Source organism: Nilaparvata lugens, chromosome X, assembly GCF_014356525.2.
Source record: "Nilaparvata lugens isolate BPH chromosome X, ASM1435652v1, whole genome shotgun sequence".
Taxonomy (NCBI): domain Eukaryota; kingdom Metazoa; phylum Arthropoda; class Insecta; order Hemiptera; family Delphacidae; genus Nilaparvata; species Nilaparvata lugens.
This window is the reverse complement of record NC_052518.1, coordinates 43,789,922-43,810,390: the sequence shown is the minus strand read 5'-3', so window position 1 is coordinate 43,810,390 and position 20,469 is coordinate 43,789,922. Positions and strand designations below refer to the sequence as shown.

Sequence of the window (20,469 nt, the reverse complement as noted above, 5' to 3'; positions counted from 1 at the left end):
CACTGTTCACTTAGTGTTACTGGTGTTTTCAATTATAAACTCATACTAGAACTAAGGTCCATTTTTGAAGTAATGAGTATTTATATCAATGTTATAGCAGGTAATGTATAGCATAGTGGTGAAAGTTGCTCCTTGAATTGGAACAATATGAGAAGATTCAGATATATACCATTTCAATACCATTCTGGCTATTTTTTCTCTTTTGAAATTGAAAGGTCTAGGTTTCTTTCTTAGGGGTAACCAATAATACTTGAAGAAAGTAGCTTAGCAGGAAAATATCATGGATATTGGTTGTTCTTCGTAAAGGTCCAACAAAATCAAGAAATAACTTCTCAATAGGAGGTTAGGTAGTTACCGAAGAACAAAGATAATCAAACTTAGTATTACAAGTAGGCTTATTTAAGGAACATAAATTGCAAGTGCTTCTTGAATTAGAACAAGATAAAAAGATCCAGACAATATAATATTCCAAAAATAAGGTATACAAGTTGAGTTAGCTGAGTATAGCTGATGTGATTGTTAAAAATGTTGTGCTTTAGTAGTCAATATTGTAAAAATCTTTCATGTTATTCACTTTTCAGATTTTGTCGGAAATTGCCGGTACTGTCCTACACCCAGTCATCAGAGGACGAAAAGCTTGAGAAAAGAAAACCCATTAAAGGCATCCGACAATTTCAAAAACAGAGTATAGAGGGTGAATTGATCCTTGAGGAAATGTCCAGTATTTACAGCAGCAACGTTCACGTAGACGAAAATTTGCACATTGTATCAACTTCCACATCTGGCCCATGCTCTTTGAAAGAAGGTGACAATTGCGTTGCAATTGAGTACAGTGAATATTGCGAACAACTGATGATCAGTTTTCAGTTCAACAGAGACGTGTGGAGAAATAAGATCATTAACAGGTTAGCAATGCCATTTCATCATTTTGATACTTGAGTTTCAAGATTTATAATTTATTTATTGTTGAGAGTAGGGTTGTTGATTCTTTAACATAACTTATTAATTTATTCAAACTGAATTTGGAATTTAGCAATATAATGCGGTCTGAAGAGGTGCGTTTCCTAGTTTGGCAGAAAGGAATACCATTGATTATTGTGGAAGTGTTACCTTTTTAAAAAGTTGTTTGGGAGACAAAATAGAGCAGGACGTATTTATTATAAATAGATTCAGAAAAAAGAGCACTCGAAAATATACAAATTTAGGGCTTGGATGTTACAATATTCATTCAAAATATCAACAATTGATAATAGATATCGCTCTGGAGTACAAAAGCATAGAAGCATAAAAGCATAATTTATATTTATTTATTAATACATAGAACACAATTCTTTCAATTTATTGGAAAAGGACCAACAGGCACAGCCCAAAACTGTTTCTTCCCCAAATTTTGATATATACACTATAAATACGATAGTCCAAAAAGTAGGTTATGTTCCATACACTTTTGAATTCCAATTTTCAGTCCAAACATTTGAAAACAGAAAAGTGCGAATTTAAATTTTTCACAAACAAAATTTAATAGCAAAATAGCACTTATTAATCACTCACAACTGTAAAATAATGATTAATTTTCACATAGGTACTTCAATTTGAATAAAAAACTAATGGATCTTGAATAAATTCATATCGTTGGTCATGTAAACAAATCAGATAATGTTGATCAAGTCGGTTTATTGCCAGATAATACTTCTCGTGTGATCTGCTGATTGTTTGCAATAGTTCAACAGCTGAACATAATTCTGTCTCACTACCACACAGGCACTCACATCTTCATCTTCATCTTCTACAGAACTAAATTACAACCAAATCGTTTCTTGCAAAGCAATAAGGTTTTGAGGTTGTACAATGATAGCTTCCAAATCAGCACACTGAAATTTAAAATAGTGGTCACAGAAGCAAAAGCGTTGACATTCTGTTCTCGACTACCTACGGAAAAACATTCACAAAGAATGATTGTTCGGTAAAAAATTTCAATTGGTCGATTGAATAAAAGTTAGCAATTGCTAATTCTAAGTAATTTTCCAGACTCAGTTGATTTCTCGCATTATTCGCTTAAGAATTTTCGGTATATTTATTTGCTATATATTTTCGCTATATTATATTCGCTTTTCCGTGTTTCTACAAACATGAGATCACTCTTAGTTGCATATCACATGATTATACAGTTGAATTCTTGCATTAGCTAGAACTAATGGATAGTCACTAGCAACTAGATTCTATTAGTTGTCAATTGACCCATTGTTCAATGGGAATCTACCGGTTGCGCCCAGCGGTCAGAATGTGTTTGGCCACTCACATATTGAACGTAACAAAGTGAACGTCCGTGACGTCATTTCGCTCTCAATAGCAGCCGACATTACATTCCCCGACTGAAGGAGCGAAATTCAATTTCATCCTATAATTCCATTCTAATTTATATTAAAAGATCGGGCTAGAACCATGATTGTACGATCAATCATTCATCACTGTAAAATTGGTTACAACCAACATATTGTCTCTATTCTTCATTCTAATGTTTTGACTTTTTCATTTATGAATTTGTTTTATGACAGAGACAATGTGGGCGATAGATATAGAATTTCAAATTTAGAGAATATAGGGAATCAAATCTTTGATAAACGTTAGTTCAATCTGATATAATTTAGATGTACATTTATTCACTTTTTTTGAGTAGGGCTAGGCCTACTCGTATTTACATGGAGTTTAAAAATCATCAAGGATTTTTTCAACATCATTTAATTTTTCACAGCATTTTCCGACTTTAAAAGTTATTTTCAAGTGAGAACAAAAAAAAAAAAATAAAAAAAACCAGTAGCCCTCTCCAAGAAAGTGGAAATTGAAGATAGCTTATCAAGCAAATACCTCATAAATGTATGATATTATTTTATAAATCAATATCCTGTTACAAATCAATAGTTGGTAGCAATGAAGGCTTCTGTATGTATTCTTGAAAAGAGGTCTCGCTCATTTTTAGTTTAAATATGTTTTTTGAGAGTTTCCGCCCATTGTGCCAGTTCAGTTCCATGATAAATATAAGAGGTATATAGTCTAGTGAGTACTGAGTTTCCATGTGAAGTTGAATTATATTATTCTAATACAAATAACAAAATTTCTAACCTAAAAAAAATGTAACTACTGAAAAGAATACTTCGTGTGGTAAATTGATTTGAATGAACTTTGACCTCATAGTCTGCAACTTGTCTGATTGTTTCATCCCTCGTGTCTTCTTAGTCAACTGTTGAAGTAGATCTGCCTTATTAGCTGCTATACCTATTATAACTGAGCGTTATACTTCCGTTTATATCTTCCTACTCTGTTTGTATCTAGGAGTTATATTCAACAATCATAACTACAATGCAATATATTATCTTTTCAACTTGACATAGGCTGTTTTCACTTTCATCGAGTGACCCAATGAAGAATATGATAAGGAATACCTGTCATTGAGTTTCTATCTCATGTAGTGATCTCCCTGTTTACAACCAGCCGGTTTTTTTGCACCTGTTGATTCTCTTCTGTTCTGATAGTGGTGATTCAATGATTGCTTTTGTATTACACCCGAATGTTGTGAGTTCGGTCTATGGTTTAACATTGCGTCTTAAACCTGGTTTCTGCTTCTTCCATTTTCCTTAATCTTTTCAAATCCTTTCAGGAGCTTCCCGTTTTATCCTGCTTTGGTGGCTCTAGTGATGTAAAATGCCTGGGCATTTATAAGTCGGGGCAAATGCCTGATATAAATGCCCGGGCAAATGCCCAAAACCCATAAATGCCCAGGCATTTTGGGCATTTATCTCTTTTAAAGACAAATTGATAATGTTTTAGCCATTGTATGTACATAGATGCATTATATATATTTATATATAATAACACAAATGAAAACAGTAAAATATAAATTGAAAAACAATAAGAAACTTACATTTTGTGAGCTGGAAACAGCTTTCACAGTTTCATAGGATCACAGTTTTGGTTGACAAAAGCTTGCACATTGGCCGAAATATTCCAGCTCACAAAATGTAAGTTTCTTAGTGTTTTTACACTATATTTTACTGTATTTATTTGTGTTATTATTGACTGATAGTGACTTTTGTGTTTTTTTATATATGTACTTTTTTTAGTAGTTTATGCAACGGTTGTATAATGAGAGCCTTTAAACCACGAGTGAGATGTAAGTTAGAGCACGAGCAAGCGTAGCGCACTACAGCTGATCGATAACGACTGACGCTACGCATAAACCAAATTGTACCTTAGGGAATGATGAAACATGAAACAGGAACAAATCTGTGGTTTAAAAGAAAAAGTGTGATGAAACTGGAACAAAGTCGTGGCTTAATGAGGATTTTGATGAAAAAGGAACAAAGTCGTTGCATAATGAAGCTATTATGCAACGGTCCAAAATTCCATTTCTTAATGATAGCCTTTTCAATTCAAATTGTGATTACGTAAAAGGAATATTATGGTTCACCCGTAGATAAAATAAATAACATTACAAACCATGGTGGACTCGTTTATTTATGAAAAGAAACACCACAGAATTATACGCATTATTTCATGAAAACTTGGTATTACATTAACTGAGTAACAAATTAGGTTACATAATTATATTTAAATACGGAATAACGGAATTAAATAATAAATGGCTGTGCTTTTGGATGTCTTAATCACTTTCTTCTGAATCCTCTTCATCACATGTTTCCGATGAACTTTGAATTAGCTCTGGCTCAGATTCTTCTGAAAGTTCTGATTCTGAATCTTCTTCCAGGCCTATAATATGTTCTTGACTGGGTGTTGGGGTTTCTTCTCCTTGTTCTGGTTTACTCTGATGAGTCTCATTAGTTGTTTTTTTGGGTTTACAATTAGATGGTCCATTCATCAGCTTCCAATTGTAGGCTATATAAGTCAACTTAGCAGCCCTCTCAGATGTAAGCCTGTTTCGTTTTTTACTGTGAATCCAGCCAAAAGTGCTGAATGTACGCTCTGTGGCAGCAGATGTAACAGGTGCCCCAAGAATTTTTACTGCAACTTCTGCCAGTGTACAAGTACCCCTCAAACCGCGCCACCACAATAAAGGAGATACAAGATAAGTATTGTCTTCTTTAACCCCAACTCCTTCCCACACAAATTGTCTGGACCAAATTCCCTGTTTGTCCCTGTAATCGGCCAAGTTTTCTCTAACTTGTATAACATTCAATCCTGTGTTTCTAGCTGTGTCGCAAATAAAGCTTATTGCTTCCAGAATGTCAACAGGCTCGAGATCACTACCTTGCACAGCTGGGTCAAGCAGGTTTGCCGCAAGGTGCAAAGATGATACACCAAATGTCTTCCTCTCTTTGAATTTGGACAAGATTGCCTTTTCTTCTGCTGATTGTAGGGGTGATAACGGTAACTTCTCAATAAGAACTGCCTCCAGGTTATTGAACATTTTAGCTATTCTATGAACTTGAGGTTCATTGGACTCGAAAGTTGTGATCAAATGAACGATTGGATTCATCAACTCTACAACTGTGTCAATCCTGACCCAGAAAACATCATTGTCCAGGACTCTCTTCTTCATTTCTGGCTTTAGATATTGTTGAGCCTTTTCATTAACAACTAATGTTTGTAGGACAACTTTGTTTGACTTCAAACTTTCAAAACAGAACAAATGGCTCCCCCATCTAGTCTTTCCTGGCAACTTTAGTGAAACCCTATCCTTGAATGCCTTTTTTTCAGCTGATATTTCATTGAACAATGCTCTGAGTAGATTTTTGCCCACACCTTTCTCTATCAGAGTTCCCAGTGTCGCTCTGGGCCGGCTAAACTCAGTCGGCGACTGGGGAGGGCCGCGGCAGGGGACGGGAGTCTTGGTGGGGCGTCCGTCAACCACCCTCGCTCGGGTTGGGGGTTGAAACAGGGTTTTGAGTGCTTTGGAGGAATGTTTCCCTCTTTTAGGAAAGAGGGGCCGTGCTTTCGCACTGCCAAACAGGGTTGGTCGCGGAAAGAAGGGAACAGGAACCTTACGGTGTTAGTCGTGAGAAAGGGTTTCGTGTCGGGACTAAGTCCTAGTCCTTGGGCACTGGGTGTCTTCCCGGGGTCCGGGATGGTTGCGGAGCTCTGGTAAAGGCTTTCCCTGGCCTTTCCGGACGTCCTCTTGCGATCCCGCACTGGACTAGTGCGCTGCGGCGGCCAGCACTCTGGACTTTCCTAAGTCCTACTGGCCGGGCACTAGCTATCCTCCTGGGGTCCGGATCGTCCGCGGAGTTGCGGGAAAGGCTTTTCCTGGCCTTCCTAGACGTCCTCTTGCGATCCCGCACTGGACCAGTGCGCTGCGGCGGCCAGCACTCTGGACTTTCCTAAGTCCTACTGGCCGGGCACTAGCTGTCCTCCTGGGGTCCGGATCGTCCGCGGAGTTGCGGGAAAGGCTTTTCCTGGCCTTCCTAGACGTCCTCTTGCGATCCCGCACTGGACCAGTGCGCTGCGGCGGCCAGCACTCTGGACTTTCCTAAGTCCTACTGGCCGGGCACTAGCTGTCCTCCTGGGGTCCGGATCGTCCGCGGAGTTGCGGGAAAGGCTTTTCCTGGCCTTCCTAGACGTCCTCTTGCGATCCCGCACTGGACCAGTGCGCTGCGGCGGCCAGCACTCTGGACTTTCCTAAGTCCTACTGGCGGGCACTAGCTGTCCTCCTGGGGTCCGGATCGTCCGCGGAGTTGCGGGAAAGGCTTTTCCACACCTTCCCAGATGTCCTTTCTCGCCTCGATGCCCCACTGGTGGCCTACCAATGGGGAGTCAGGTTTCGACCAAACCTGACGTGTTGTCGTTGGTTGAAACTGGCAACCCGTCGTCCAAACAGGTTAAATGTCGTTCAACACTCGCCCAAACGAGTGTAGAGCAGTGGAGTTCACTGTGTGAGAGGCTAATCGACTTTAGCCTCGACACAACTCCCGGTCGCTGAAGAAATCGGAGTTCACTTAGTACTGGCGTACTGTGACGTGGCTAGCTGCTCGCTGCTTCCTTCTCACCTCTCTCGACCGCTCGACTTGGCTCTCCGAACTCGACTGCCTTCTGCTGGCCTTTCTCGAGCCTCCCTCAGTGACCGAGAGGGAGGGGAGAGAGGATGCGCAGCATCGCTGAGCGGTAGGCCAGTGGCTGGCTTGAACGTTGACCCCTCAGATTCTATGAAAGATAGCCGAGCGTCGAATAAATGAGCCCTAAATTCAATTCCTTTCTCTAGTTACGATCTACATCGTGACACACTGTTCCTACTAAGGGAAGGGGGGGGGGAAAGAGAGGGGGAGGAGAGGGGGTGGTGAGGATGGAAGGGGTAAACGGCAGACAGAATGTCCCAAATGCCTGAGTACATCCTGCCGCCTCTCCGCCGGTCAACATAGACCGAACATAAACTGGGCGCCAGGTTGGTTCCTCGCCAACCGGTGGTGATGCGTCGGCACCATCAGAAGAAATGAGCAAGCTACCCGGCCAGATCCTAGGCCTAGCTTCAGAGAAGATCTTGAAGATCTGCGCCGTGCTTTCGCACTGCGTTGAGACGCCGTGTTCGCACACTGCAAGAGACCGCCGTGCTTCCGCACTGCGATGGGGGACGCCGTGCTTTCGCACTGCAAGAAACGCCGTGCTTTCGCACTGCAAAGGACCGCCGTGCTTCCGCACTGCAATGGGGGACGCCGTGTTTGCACACTGCAAGAGGCCGCCGTGCTTCCGCACTGCGATGGGGGACGCCGTGCTTTCGCACTGCAAGAAACGCCGTGCTTTCGCACTGCAAGAAACGCCGTGCTTTCGCACTGCAAAGGACCGCCGTGCTTCCGCACTGCAATGGGGGACGCCGTGTTTGCACACTGCAAGAGGCCGCCGTGCTTCCGCACTGCGATGGGGGACGCCGTGCTTTCGCACTGCAAGAAACGCCGTGCTTTCGCACTGCAAAGGACCGCCGTGCTTCCGCACTGCAATGGGGGACACCGTGTTTGCACACTGCAAGAGGCCGCCGTGCTTCCGCACTGCGATGGGGGACGCCGTGCTTTCGCACTGCAAAGGACCGCCGTGCTTCCGCACTGCAATGGGGGACGCCGTGTTTGCACACTGCAAGAGGCCGCCGTGCTTCCGCACTGCGATGGGGGACGCCGTGTTTGCACACTGCAAGAGGCCGCCGTGCTTCCGCACTGCGATGGGGGGACGCCGTGCTTTCGCACTGCAAGAAACGCCGTGCTTTCGCACTGCAAAAATAAGGACGCGGTGCTTTCGCACTGCAAAAGGAATGCCGTGCTTTCGCACTGCCCGGGGCGCCGTGCTTCCGCACTGCCAGGAACACCATGCTTTCGCATCGCGAAAAGGACGCCGTGCTCCCGCACTGCAGAGTTGCCGTGTTTCCACACTGCCGAGGACGCCGTGCTTCCGCACTGCAGATGAGAGCGCCGTGCTCTTGCACTGCCAGGAAGGGTGGGTAACACAAAAAAAAACGAGGTGAACACACCTCAGACAGGTTCTGAGAACCTAAGTAGCATTGCAAGGGAAACGCCGTGCTTCCGCACTGCAAAGAGTCGCCGTGCTCTCGCACTGCAAAAATAAGGACGCGGTGCTTTCGCACTGCCGAGTCGCCGTGCTTCCGCACTGCCCAGGACGCCGTGCTTCCGCACTGCAGGTGAGAGCGCCGTGCTTTCGCACTGCCGGGGAGCGCCGTGTCACACTTGCAGGACACTGCCGGGAAGTGTCGTGCTTCGCACTGTACATAAATGGACGCCGTGCTTTCGCACTGCCAAGTCGCCGTGTTTTCACACTGCAAAAGGACGCCGTGCTGTCGCACTGCAGGTAAGAGTCGCGGTGCTCTCGCACTGCCAGGAGGGGCGGGTAACACAAAAAACGAGATGAACAACACCTCAGACAGGTTCTGAGAACCTAAATAACATTGCAAGGGAAACGCCGTGCTTCCGCACTGCAATGAGTCGCCGTGCTCTCGCACTGCAAAAATAAGGACGCGGTGCTTGCGCACTGCAAAAGGAACGCCGTGCTTTCGCACTGCCCGGGGCGCCGTGCTTCCGCACTGCCAGGAACGCTATGCTTTCGCATCGCGAAAAGGACGCCGTGCTCCCGCACTGCAGAGTTGCCGTGTTTCCACACTGCCGAGGACGCCGTGCTTCCGCACTGCAGATGAGAGTCGCGGTGCTCTCGCACTGCCAGGAGGGGCGGGTGACACAAAAAAAACGAGGTGAACAACACCTCAGACAGGTTCTGGGAACCCAAATAACATTTTTTCAATTCAATTCAATTTTCAATTTATTAAAAACACACAAAACAAGACAAAACAAAATTACAAAGATTTACGAAACAAATAAAACACAATAAAATGTTAAAAATATAAAAAAACAATGGGCTTAGTGTTTCGGTGTGTTGGAGAAGAGAAAAAAAGAGAGGAAGGTACCTAGCCAACTATGGTTTCCCATGTAATAGGCAGGCAAAGAATAGAAGAAAAGTAATGAGGAAAAAAAAGAAAGGGAGAAATGTGGGGAAGGAAGAAAACAGAGAAATAGGTACTCAAAATAAAGGTAAGCGAGTCCACTGAAAAATGAAAAAACAATGCTGGAGCAGAAATCTCGAGTCATATATTATCTAAATGGAAGAAGAAATTACTGTATGTCCAGTTTTTTATATCCAGTTTAATTTTTCCGCTGATCTTATTGTCCATGAGAAAGTGATTTGGAATGAGGTTTATTACTTTAGTACCTATGTAAATTAATTGCCTCCTTATACATTCAATATTAGTGTTATAGGTTACATATTTGTTAGCAGTGGCCCTTAGATTATAATAATTAAGAGTAGAGTTTATTGTGAGAGGAAAATCGGATCTATATTTTATTAAGTACTCAATTACGGTTTTTATGTATAGTTGACGTATAGTCATGACCTCAAAATCACTAAAAACCATATCCGTTGGATAGAGCCTGGGTTTGCTTAATATAGTTTTAATTATCAGTTTTTGTGCTACAAATAATTCAGCAATATGACAGTTGAAACAGCCTCCCCAAACAACTATGCCGTACTGCAGAATTGACTCGACTAGAGCATGATACATCATTTTCAGGTGGTTCTTATTAAGAAATCTGTTTACTTGGTAAAATTTAAAAGATAAATATCTAATTTTTCTACATATGTATTTAATATGAACATCCCATTTAAGGTTTCCATCAATTATAATTCCCAAATACTTGGTATTATTGACTTTTTTAATGGTGGGACAATCACAATTACCCAAGTTTAAATTGCACTGAGAATGGAGTCTCAAATCTTGATTCTCGTTAGGCTGTCCCACTCTATTTGCAGAGAAAGTTATGTAATTAGTTTTTTCAATATTTAAACTTAAGGTATTCTTATCTAACCACTTCTTAATTAAAAGCATATTATTTTCAGCTATGGTATGAACTTCGTTCCATGAATTACCGTGAAAAATAGCTGCAGTATCATCTGCAAAGGATATCACAGTTGAGTTTAGAAGTCTTAAATTTAAAAAGTCATTTACATAGAGTATGAAAAGGATGGGAGAAAGTACAGTACCTTGAGGAAGACCATAAGAAGTTAAGTTAGTTACACTAGATTGAACATAGAGTATGAAAAGGATGGGAGAAAGTACAGTACCTTGAGGAAGACCATAAGAAGTTAAGTTAGTTACACTAAATTGCATTGCAAGGGAAACGCCGTGCTTCCGCACTGCAATGAGTCGCCGTGCTTGCGCACTGCAAAAATAAGGACGCGGTGCTTGCGCACTGCAAAAGGAACGCCGTGCTTTCGCACTGCCCGGGGCGCCGTGCTTCCGCACTGCCAGGAACGCTATGCTTTCGCATCGCGAAAAAGGACGCCGTGCTCCCGCACTGCAGAGTTGCCGTGTTTCCACACTGCCGAGGACGCCGTGCTTCCGCACTGCAGATGAGAATCGCGGTGCTCTCGCACTGCCAGGAGGGGCGGGTGACACAAAAAAACGAGGTGAACAACACCTCAGACAGGTTCTGGGAACCCAAATAACATTGCAAGGGAAACGCCGTGCTTCCGCACTGCAATGAGTCGCCGTGCTTGCGCACTGCATGTGCCGGGCTTTCGCCCTGCATGGCCGTGTTTTCACACTGCCTTGCTTCGCCGTGCTTGCGCACTGCATGTGCCGGGCTTTCGCCCTGCATGGCCGTGTTTTCACACTGCCTTGCTTCGCCGTGCTTGCGCACTGCATGTGCCGGGCTTTCGCCCTGCATGGCCGTGTTTTCACACTGCCTTGCTTCGCCGTGCTTGCGCACTGCATGTGCCGGGCTTTCGCCCTGCATGGCCGTGTTTTCACACTGCCTTGCTTCGCCGTGCTTGCGCACTGCATGTGCCGGGCTTTCGCCCTGCATGGCCGTGTTTTCACACTGCCTTACCTTCCAGCATCAGACAGCTGGGATGAATCTATAACACGACCAGGAACTCGTCGTGGTCTCAGCAATAGTCAGTTGAGATACAGCTCCAATAATCCCAGGAGCTCATCGAGGAAGTAGACTCAAGTGCAGTCCCCATCCTCAAGGGGAAACGTGATACACAACAATGTAACACTTCACAGGAGGCAGAAGTTAGAGGTGAATTGGAGTCCAGAATAACCACCAAGCGTCAGAGTGATTGATACCCTCAGATAGTTCAGTGTATCAGCAACTTATTGTTCACAATAAAAGATGAGAGATGATAATATTCAAATTCAAATTCAAATTTATTGATTCTCAAAAAAAATATACAACACTTTCAAGACAAAAAAAATATATAAATATATATAAGAATCTACACCTGCAAAGAAAACCTGTGCGCAGGTGTGAGTTGCAATATAAATGTTTTTCAAAAATATTCAACAAAAATGATCCAAAACAAATTTCTTGAAAAAATACAGAATAAAAACTAGTACTTAATAATAAAGAGGATACTAAAAATAAAGGAACGGAAGGAGAAAAGACGGAAAAGGCCAAGAAGAAAGAAGAAGACGAAGAAGAAGGAGAATGAAGAAGAAGAGAACGGTAAGAGGTAGGTAAGTCAACTGCAACCATGGAGTAGACGAAAATTAGTTTATTTAAAACAATTTTTCCTCGATTTTATTTGCTATTATCCATTTATCTATGTCTGTTCTAAGCCTTTGGTTTATGTTTGTTTTTTCAAGAATATTTAAGGGAATGTGGTTTATTAATTTATTGGAAATATAAGAAAACTGTCTCCTACACACATTCAAGTCCATTCTGACAAATTGGAAAATGTCTCGCGCGGGGCGCAAGCCCAAAAGAGATTCTCGAGGTTCAAATAAATGTTTATTTTTTATAATATATAGTACCAAATTTTTTATGAAAAGTTGTCGAACTGTTAAAACCTTGAACTCCCTGAATAAATCTTTTGTTGGAAAAAGTCTGGGTTTGCCTAGAATAGTTTTTAAAAGATGTTTTTGAATAATGAAAAGTTTTGTGAAATGCGCATTCAAAGCTCCCCCCCAAGCCCGTATGCCATATTGAAAAGCGGATTGAGCATACGAATAATAGATTAGTTTAGCTATTTTTATATTGCTCAGTTGTCTAATTTGGTGAAATTTGTAGATAAGGAATTTTAGTTTGGAACACATGTTATTAATTTGATTATCCCACCTTAAGTGTGGATCCAACAAGATACCCAAGTACTTAACTTTTTTTTCTTTTTGAATTTTCTGACAAGAACAGCAGCTAAGAAGTCTATGGTCGTTACAGTTTAATCGATGGATTTTTATACTGTCTATTGTTCGTGGTTGAGTAAGGGAATTGGGTGAAAATAACATGAAGACGCTTTTAGTTGTGTTGAGGGTTAATATGTGTTGATTAAGCCAAGAGAACGCCAATCTGAGTCCACTTTCCGCTGCAATTTTTACATCATCCCATGAGTTTTCAGTGAAAGTTAGAGCAGTGTCGTCTGCAAATGATATTATATCACAATTTCTTATATTTAATTTAAGGAGATCATTGATATAGATTAAGAACAAAATGGGAGATAGGACAGTACCTTGCGGCAGACCAAAATCAGTGAGTTTCATATTGCTTGTGTTGAGTATCTGAGATCGATTTGACAGGTAACTCTTGAATAATATTAGTGGTATACCCCTAATCCCCAGGTGTTCCATTTTTTCCAGGAGTCGTTTTTGAGAGATAGTGTCAAATGCCTTGGCTAAATCCAAGAATACTGTCAACGTTTTTTTCTAATTATTGAAGTTTTTAGTTATAATTTGTAATAATCTGGTGATGGCATCCTCTGTAGATTTACCGGGCTGGAATCCATACTGGTTTTCATTAATAATGTTGAATTTATTCAGATAGCCCAATAATCTTTTTTTAATTATCTTCTCCATTACTTTGGCTAAGTTATTCATCAGACTAATAGGACGGTAGTTGGTAGGGTTGGACGGATCACCTGATTTATGGATAGGAACAATTTTGGCAACTTTGAACTGTCTTGGAAAATGACCCACCTCGAAACATTTGTTGATGATACGTTTGAGAGGTTTTGTAATTGAGGGAGCAATCTTCTTTAGACAAGTAGCTGTTAGATTGTCCACTCCAGGAGCAGAATTACCTTTGAGAGAATTTATTGTGGCCAATATTTCCTCATCATCTGTATAAGCCAAAAAGAAGGAACTATACGATGGAATTGTAGTATCAACAAATGTATGTTGTATAGGGTTATCATTAATCAGTTTATTGGCATACAACTCACCTACATGTGCAAAATGGTGATTAAGAACATCGGACTCAATCTTAGGCGTACAAGTCTCTCTTTTAGTGTTGAGTAAATCATTTATACACTCCCATATTTTTTTTGAGTTTCCTTTGCATTTCGATAGTTTATTATTATAGAAGTCATATTTACATTGTTTAATCATATTATTTAAGATGTTTCTATAATTTATATACTGCGATTTTAGAATGGAGTTGAAAGGCTGTTTTTTAAGAGTTTGGTACATGAGATCACGTTTCCTTATTGAAACAATTAGTCCAGTTGTAATCCAAGGCTTGAGAGGTTTCAGTTTGTGGGGTACTAGTTTCACATAAGTTTCCTTTTTTATCTCTGTATTTAATCTGTTCATGAAGTAGTCGATCGCGTCATCAATACTCGAGTCAACCAATGCATCCAAATCCGACCAATTACAATTTTTTAAATTCGTTATAAGATTATTATAGTGTAAAAATTCCTTGTTATCTGTTGTTTGTTGTGTCATTTTTACATTTTCATACAAGCCCAAATTCATGCAAGTTAAATAGTGATCAGTTACACTTGTTTTTATTACCGAGCCAATTGTTGTATCACTGGAAAAGGAACTATTTTTAAAGAAAAAGTGGTCTATACATGATTGGGAACCGTTTGACTCACGCGTGGGCTTGTTTATAAAAGATTTGAAACCATTTGAAGAAAGTAAATTAAAATATTCGTTTGTTACGTTGGTGTTTCGGTTTAAATCTATGTTGATATCGCCAGTTATTATTATGTTCGGACAGTTAGTTTTGTTTAGGTAATCAATGCACTCATTCAAACTATTCAGGAAAATAGTTAGATTAGAAGAAGGTGACCGATATATAGCGACAATAGTTAATCTGATATTTGATTTCTGTATGACATCAAGTATTAGAGAATTTGATTCCAATATATCATAGTTTATACATTCAATTTTCAAGATATTTTTACTAAACACGCAAATTCCATCACATTTATTTAAGTTACCCGGAACGCTTTGAACCGAATAATCATTTAAATTATAATTGAAAAGGTTATTATCAACAACCCAGGTTTCGCTCAGGACAATTATATCAAATTTTGTTTCACAGTTTTGTATAATGTAAGCAAAATCATCAAAGTTTCGATTCATGCTCCTTATATTCATGTGGCAAATATTAAAAAAGTTGTCACATAATTTATCAACATAATCATGGGGCTTAAAGTTGAAAATATCATCTACTTCTATCGTTTCATAAGATTCCAATAAGAGTTCATCTTCAAAGTTGTTGATCAGTACCATAGAAAGTTTTTTTAAGAAAAGGAGAGGTTAAGGAGGTTGAGGTGAGAAAAAGAAGAGGAAAAAAACTAAATTTAACAAAAAAAGTCTTGGTGGCGCAACGAAGACCACAAGAAACAGTATCAATCAATATGATGAGGAATACTGAATTATATGGTTGACATGAAGCCACTAGTTGTGATGTTACACCACATATTTTGATTTTATATCACAATTAAATGTGGTCGAAATAATAATTCATTTTCGATCTGTTATGAGGATTACAGCCTTCTCACTATATCACAATAATAAAATCGAAACTATAAATTTCAACTCAATATTCCACTTCTCACTGTTCATTACAATAACGAAATCAATCACATGATTTACTTATGCAAAGTAACCTTCCATTGGATATAAATGACAGTGTGTTTATTATAACAGATAACATCTGCTAATTAATTCACAAACAGTGAACATTTATTGCTCAATCTCTCTTTCTCACTTCAAGACTTATTTCACCCCGAAATAAATCTTAATTTACTTTTTCAAAGTAATTATTCACACAAGGCGTGTATAATGACACAACAGCTGTTAATAAATCACACTAAGTGAATATTGATTTTCCGAAAAATAATCACAACAATTAGCACAAATAATAATTATTGAATGAATCAATACACCGCCAATAAACTCATGATGGTAGGCTGAGTAAGAATTAGATTCACTCTCGAGACGTGATCTAATTCCAAAACTAACAATAGCACGATCAAACTCAGACTGACTCAATAACAGTAGAATATCTGGAAAAACTAGAATTCACATGAATTCAATTTTATAAATTGTTATTGAAAAGGAGAAGTAATTCTCTTCTACAGACTAGAAGCTTGGCGATAGCAGTTAGCCAGTTGAGATAACGTTTATCTTATCTGCACAGCACAGCACAAATAACTTCTCGATCCAACATAGAATTAATTCCAATTGAAATAATAATTATTTTATTCCAATTTATAGTAAGTCCTCCGACTTAATTTTCAAGTGGAATATTAGAAAATTTTAATCATAATCTGAAGCTAATAACCTCCGATTGCAGTACATCTCAACTCACAATCAAACGCAATTTATTCATTCCACATGAATAACTAATTGCAACGTAATTCACTTTTATCCCACAGTATAATAACGTCTGTTAATTAACTGCTTCGTAACACTTTACACGGATTAAAGCAATTACCACCAGCTTCATTAAATGATTTCAATTATTATAGCCATTACCTCATGGTTACAATATTATTCGGATCACACTGATCTATAATATTTTCTAATATTCTCTATCCACTCATTTCGCCATCAACTATTTATGGCAAGTAGAAAACAAGCTACTGCAAGTTTTGTTTGTTAACCTGTACCTGGTTACAACAATATCGGTAACATACCGATTAAGAAAATTTAGTCTAGTTGGAATCGATTTTAGCTGTTATTAACTAGTCATAGACTGTAGAAAATTTTCTTGATTATCCTTGCTTGGTCACATCTTAATATTGTAAATAAATTTCAATCCGAAATTATTGGGATTGCCTTCAGATCAAAAGAAACGTATTGATTTGTCAATAATAATTTTTTTCCATTTAATCCAGCCAGTGCTTTATGACTGATTATATTAATTAAACTGTAATGGTTGAGTTGCCATTTAGTTTAAGTAGAACTCTATTTTATGAGAAAAATTAAACGGAATATGCTGTTTCCTTTTAATAAACTATTGACCAATTTCTTTCAATAACAATAAAATTGTCAGTCTTTTAATATTTTCATCATTTTCGGAATCGTGCTAATGCTATTAATTTTCAAAATTCGGCTAATAAATTCGTGCTAATAATTCTGAAATAATTTTCTTCAATTTCTATGCAATTTTGTCTTTGACAACAAAATTTCATTTCCTCATTTTAAATGGGATAATTTATGAATCAAAAATAGCTCTAAAGCTGTGATATGATTGAACTCTTATGGTATTCACCCCTTCTCGCCTCTTACCTCCTTATTGGCGGCGCGTGACACCTCTCTGGTATCCCATCCTCCGGATAGGCAGCGACCCTCTATAGACTCGCTCGGCCTCCTGCTGTCCATCCACTCGAATTCCGTCCACCTTTTCCGCAACTGCCCCATCACCATCCTCTTCCTCATCCTCGGGCAGGTGTGGCTGGAGCTTGGTGCCCTTCTCGTGCACAGTAAACCTCTTACCGGCACTCAACATTTCCTCGACCTCATAGAGGCCAGAAAATTCCGGCGCTAACTTCGCGGCGAGCTGATTAGCACCCGAGGACAGGTGACACTCCTTCCTGTAGACTAGCTGTCCAGAGTTCACCTTCCTTGTCCTCCTTTTCCAATTATAATACTGGTTGGCATTATAATTCTTGTCTCCAACATCTGAAACTACTTTGAGTGTAGTTTCCAGCACCGGTAGTCTTCTAGACTGCACTACTTGACGATTATCTCCAGCTCCTTGCTGAAAATTATCCTCCTTCTTCCGCCTCCGGTACCGCTTTTCCGGACAGCTGAACCTCCAGTGCCCAGCTCGTTTACAGTGCCAGCAAATGAACTTTCCACGGGCTGGAGAAATTTTCTGAGAAAGAAATTCCTCTTTTCTAGTCTTCCACACGGCTCCTACGTGTTTCTGGACTTGAGGAAATTTCTCCTGCTTCTTCACAGGAATAATTCCAGGTGGCTTCCTTGACCTCCCTATGTCAGGCTGGGTTTTAACAGTAGCCAGCCTCGAGTTGACAGCTTCTTTTCCCACTTTTGGAGTGGAAATATCGTCTCCAATGTGCTTTTTGACGAGATGAGGATCCCATTCCACTGACCGGGAATAGGGGTCTATTTTCACCCGGTGCTCACGAAGAAACTCCATACCGAGCAGGATATCTGAAGAAAGCCCATCCATTATTGTGAGTGTTGTTAATAGGGATATTCTGCCGATTTTCAGGTTGATTATAACACCACCTCGCAGACGTGCAGCCGCTCCATTAGCCATAGCAGCGCCGCGCTGTACAGGCTCTCGTTCCACTGCTTCCAAACTATTAAAAGCTTTAGAGCTAATATAGTTGGACTCTGCTCCGGTGTCGAGAAGAGCACTATACTGTCTGTCTCCTATTTCCACCATAGTGAAGAGACGGCTGTCATCCTGGAGCTCCGGCTCTAGCTGGATTTGAAGTCTTGTTTTAACCACAGCTGTTTTATCAGAAGTCTTCTTCTGCTCTCTCTCACAGGAACAATTCAGTCGTGGCTTCCCGCACTTTGAGCAGAGTGAAACCTCCGGACACTCAGATCTCCAGTGTCCCGCCTTCTTGCACTGCCAACACAAGGGTCCTTCTGTAGGCTGTTCACTCCGGCGCTGTGTCGTAGTCGTCTCCTGTCGAGGCTTGGTCTGCTTCCTCACCTCCTCCTGCTTCACAGCTCGTTGTCTCTGTTGAGCACTCTTCTCCTCGAATTTAATTCGTTCATATTGCCTCGCTAAGTGTAGCAAGTTGTCGGTGGTGTACACTTCAGCCTCCCTGATGTAGAGCTTGTAGCGTGGTAAAAGATTTTTGTACAATCTCTGTACCTGGCTACTCTCTGAAAAACCACCTCTTCTCCTCATCAGCGTTAGCAGCTCCTCGACATAGTCGTCTATGAGCTCGCCTTCTCTCTGCCGCCTGTCGAGAATTTCATTCTCAAGATCCTCCTCATAAGTAGGTGGATAGTAACGAGACCGAAAGTCTCTCAGGAAATCGTCCCAGTGTCTCCACTGTTCTCTCCTATTCCTCATCCATAAGGAACATTTCCCCGCTAACATTTCAGGTAGCGCTGGAAATAACTGTCTGCCAGACAAGCCATATGCTTGTTGCAGCTCCTCGAGCCGCTCCATAAAACTTGGAGCATCTCCACTCCCATCATATGAGAGCCGCCACCCTCGAACCTTGTCACACACGGCACCGGGTCCATACAGGATGTAGCAGGCACCGCTGACCTGGTAGGTGACCTCAACACATGCCTAGACATGTTATTATGCCTCTCCGGCATCTCCGGCCTCACCAGCGCAGGCTCTGCCTCCTCGCTAACTGGTGCTGGCCTTCGCGCTCCTCGACGAAGCGCCTCCTCCCCATTATCCAGAACGGGGAGCATCGCAACAATCCGCTGTCGTTGCTCCAGTAGAGCCCTCCTCAGGCTCGTACTTGTGCTATCTGTCAGCACTGAGTCGAGTATTAGATCAATCAAGCCCTGATCGTGCACTCTGTACACCCAGGAGTTGCTGGAGTCTCCATCGAACTCTGGAGACGTCTCCTTGGGTATTTCTTCCAGTCTGGAACATGCAGTGGCCTCCGCGACTGGTGGCCACAAAGCTGCAGCTCCTTCCTCTTCCTGACCTGTGCCAGCTCCGCCACCGATCCTGTTCAGACCGGCGGCCTCCACCATTGTCCTCCGGTGGTTTTCGACAAGAGCTCTCCTGAGCTCTGCCATTGTACCTGTTGTAGGTAGCCCTGCTGATGCTGCTAGATCCACTGCTTCATTCCGATGGAGTTTGTAAATCCAAGACACTCCTGGATCGCTGCTATCCTCTCGCGCCTCCTGGTCTTCTCTGGCGCGATTACATTTCTCTTCTGCACTCATTGCTGCTTTTCTCCTCCTGCCTTGGGCCCCACGTTCGTGTGCCAATCTTCTGAGTAGATTTTTGCCCACACCTTTCTCTATCAGAGTTCCCAGTGTCACTCTGGGCCGGCTAAACTCAGTCGGCGACTGGGGAGGGCCGCGGCAGGGGACGGGAGTCTTGGTGGGGCGTCCGTCAACCACCCTCGCTCGGGTTGGGGGTTGAAACAGGGTTTTGAGTGCTTTGGAGGAATGTTTCCCTCTTTTAGGAAAGAGGGGCCGTGCTTTCGCACTGCCAAACAGGGTTGGTCGCGGAAAGAAGGGAACAGGAACCTTACGGTGTTAGTCGTGAGAAAGGGTTTCGTGTCGGGACTAAGTCCTAGTCCTTGGGCACTGGGTGTCTTCCCGGGGTCCGGGATGGTTGCGGAGCTCTGGTAAAGGCTTTCCCTGGCCTTCCCAGAGGTCCTCTTCCGGTTCCGCACTGGTTTAGTGCGCTGCGGCGGCCCGCGCTCTGGACTTTCCTAAGTCCTACTTGCCGGGCACCAGCTGTCCTCCTGGGGTCCGGATCGGCCGCGGAGTTGCGGGAAAGGCTTTTCCACACCTTCCCGGACGTCCTCTTGCGATCCCGCACTGGACTAGTGCGCTGCGGCGGCCAGCACTCTGGACTTTCCTAAGTCCTACTCGCCGGGCACCAGCTGTCCTCCTGGGGTCCGGATCGGCCGCGGAGTTGCGGGAAAGGCTTTTCCACACCTTTCCGGACGTCCTCTTGCGATCCCGCACTGGACTAGTGCGCTGCGGCGGCCAGCACTCTGGACTTTCCTAAGTCCTACTTGCCGGGCACCAGCTGTCCTCCTGGGGTCCGG

The 20,469-nt window shown here is 42.0% G+C and overlaps 1 protein-coding gene across 2 annotated transcripts in view; it reads left to right on the top strand.

The window, feature by feature from the left end:
• LOC111054883 overlaps positions 1-20,469 on the top strand; it is a 184,759-nt gene that overhangs the window by 54,059 nt on the left and 110,231 nt on the right. For both annotated transcript variants that reach the window (XM_039441392.1, XM_039441391.1), the window contains exon 3: positions 582-905. In XM_039441392.1, coding sequence (XP_039297326.1) covers positions 582-905 — 324 coding nt within the window. The remainder of the gene's footprint in view (positions 1-581; positions 906-20,469) is intronic.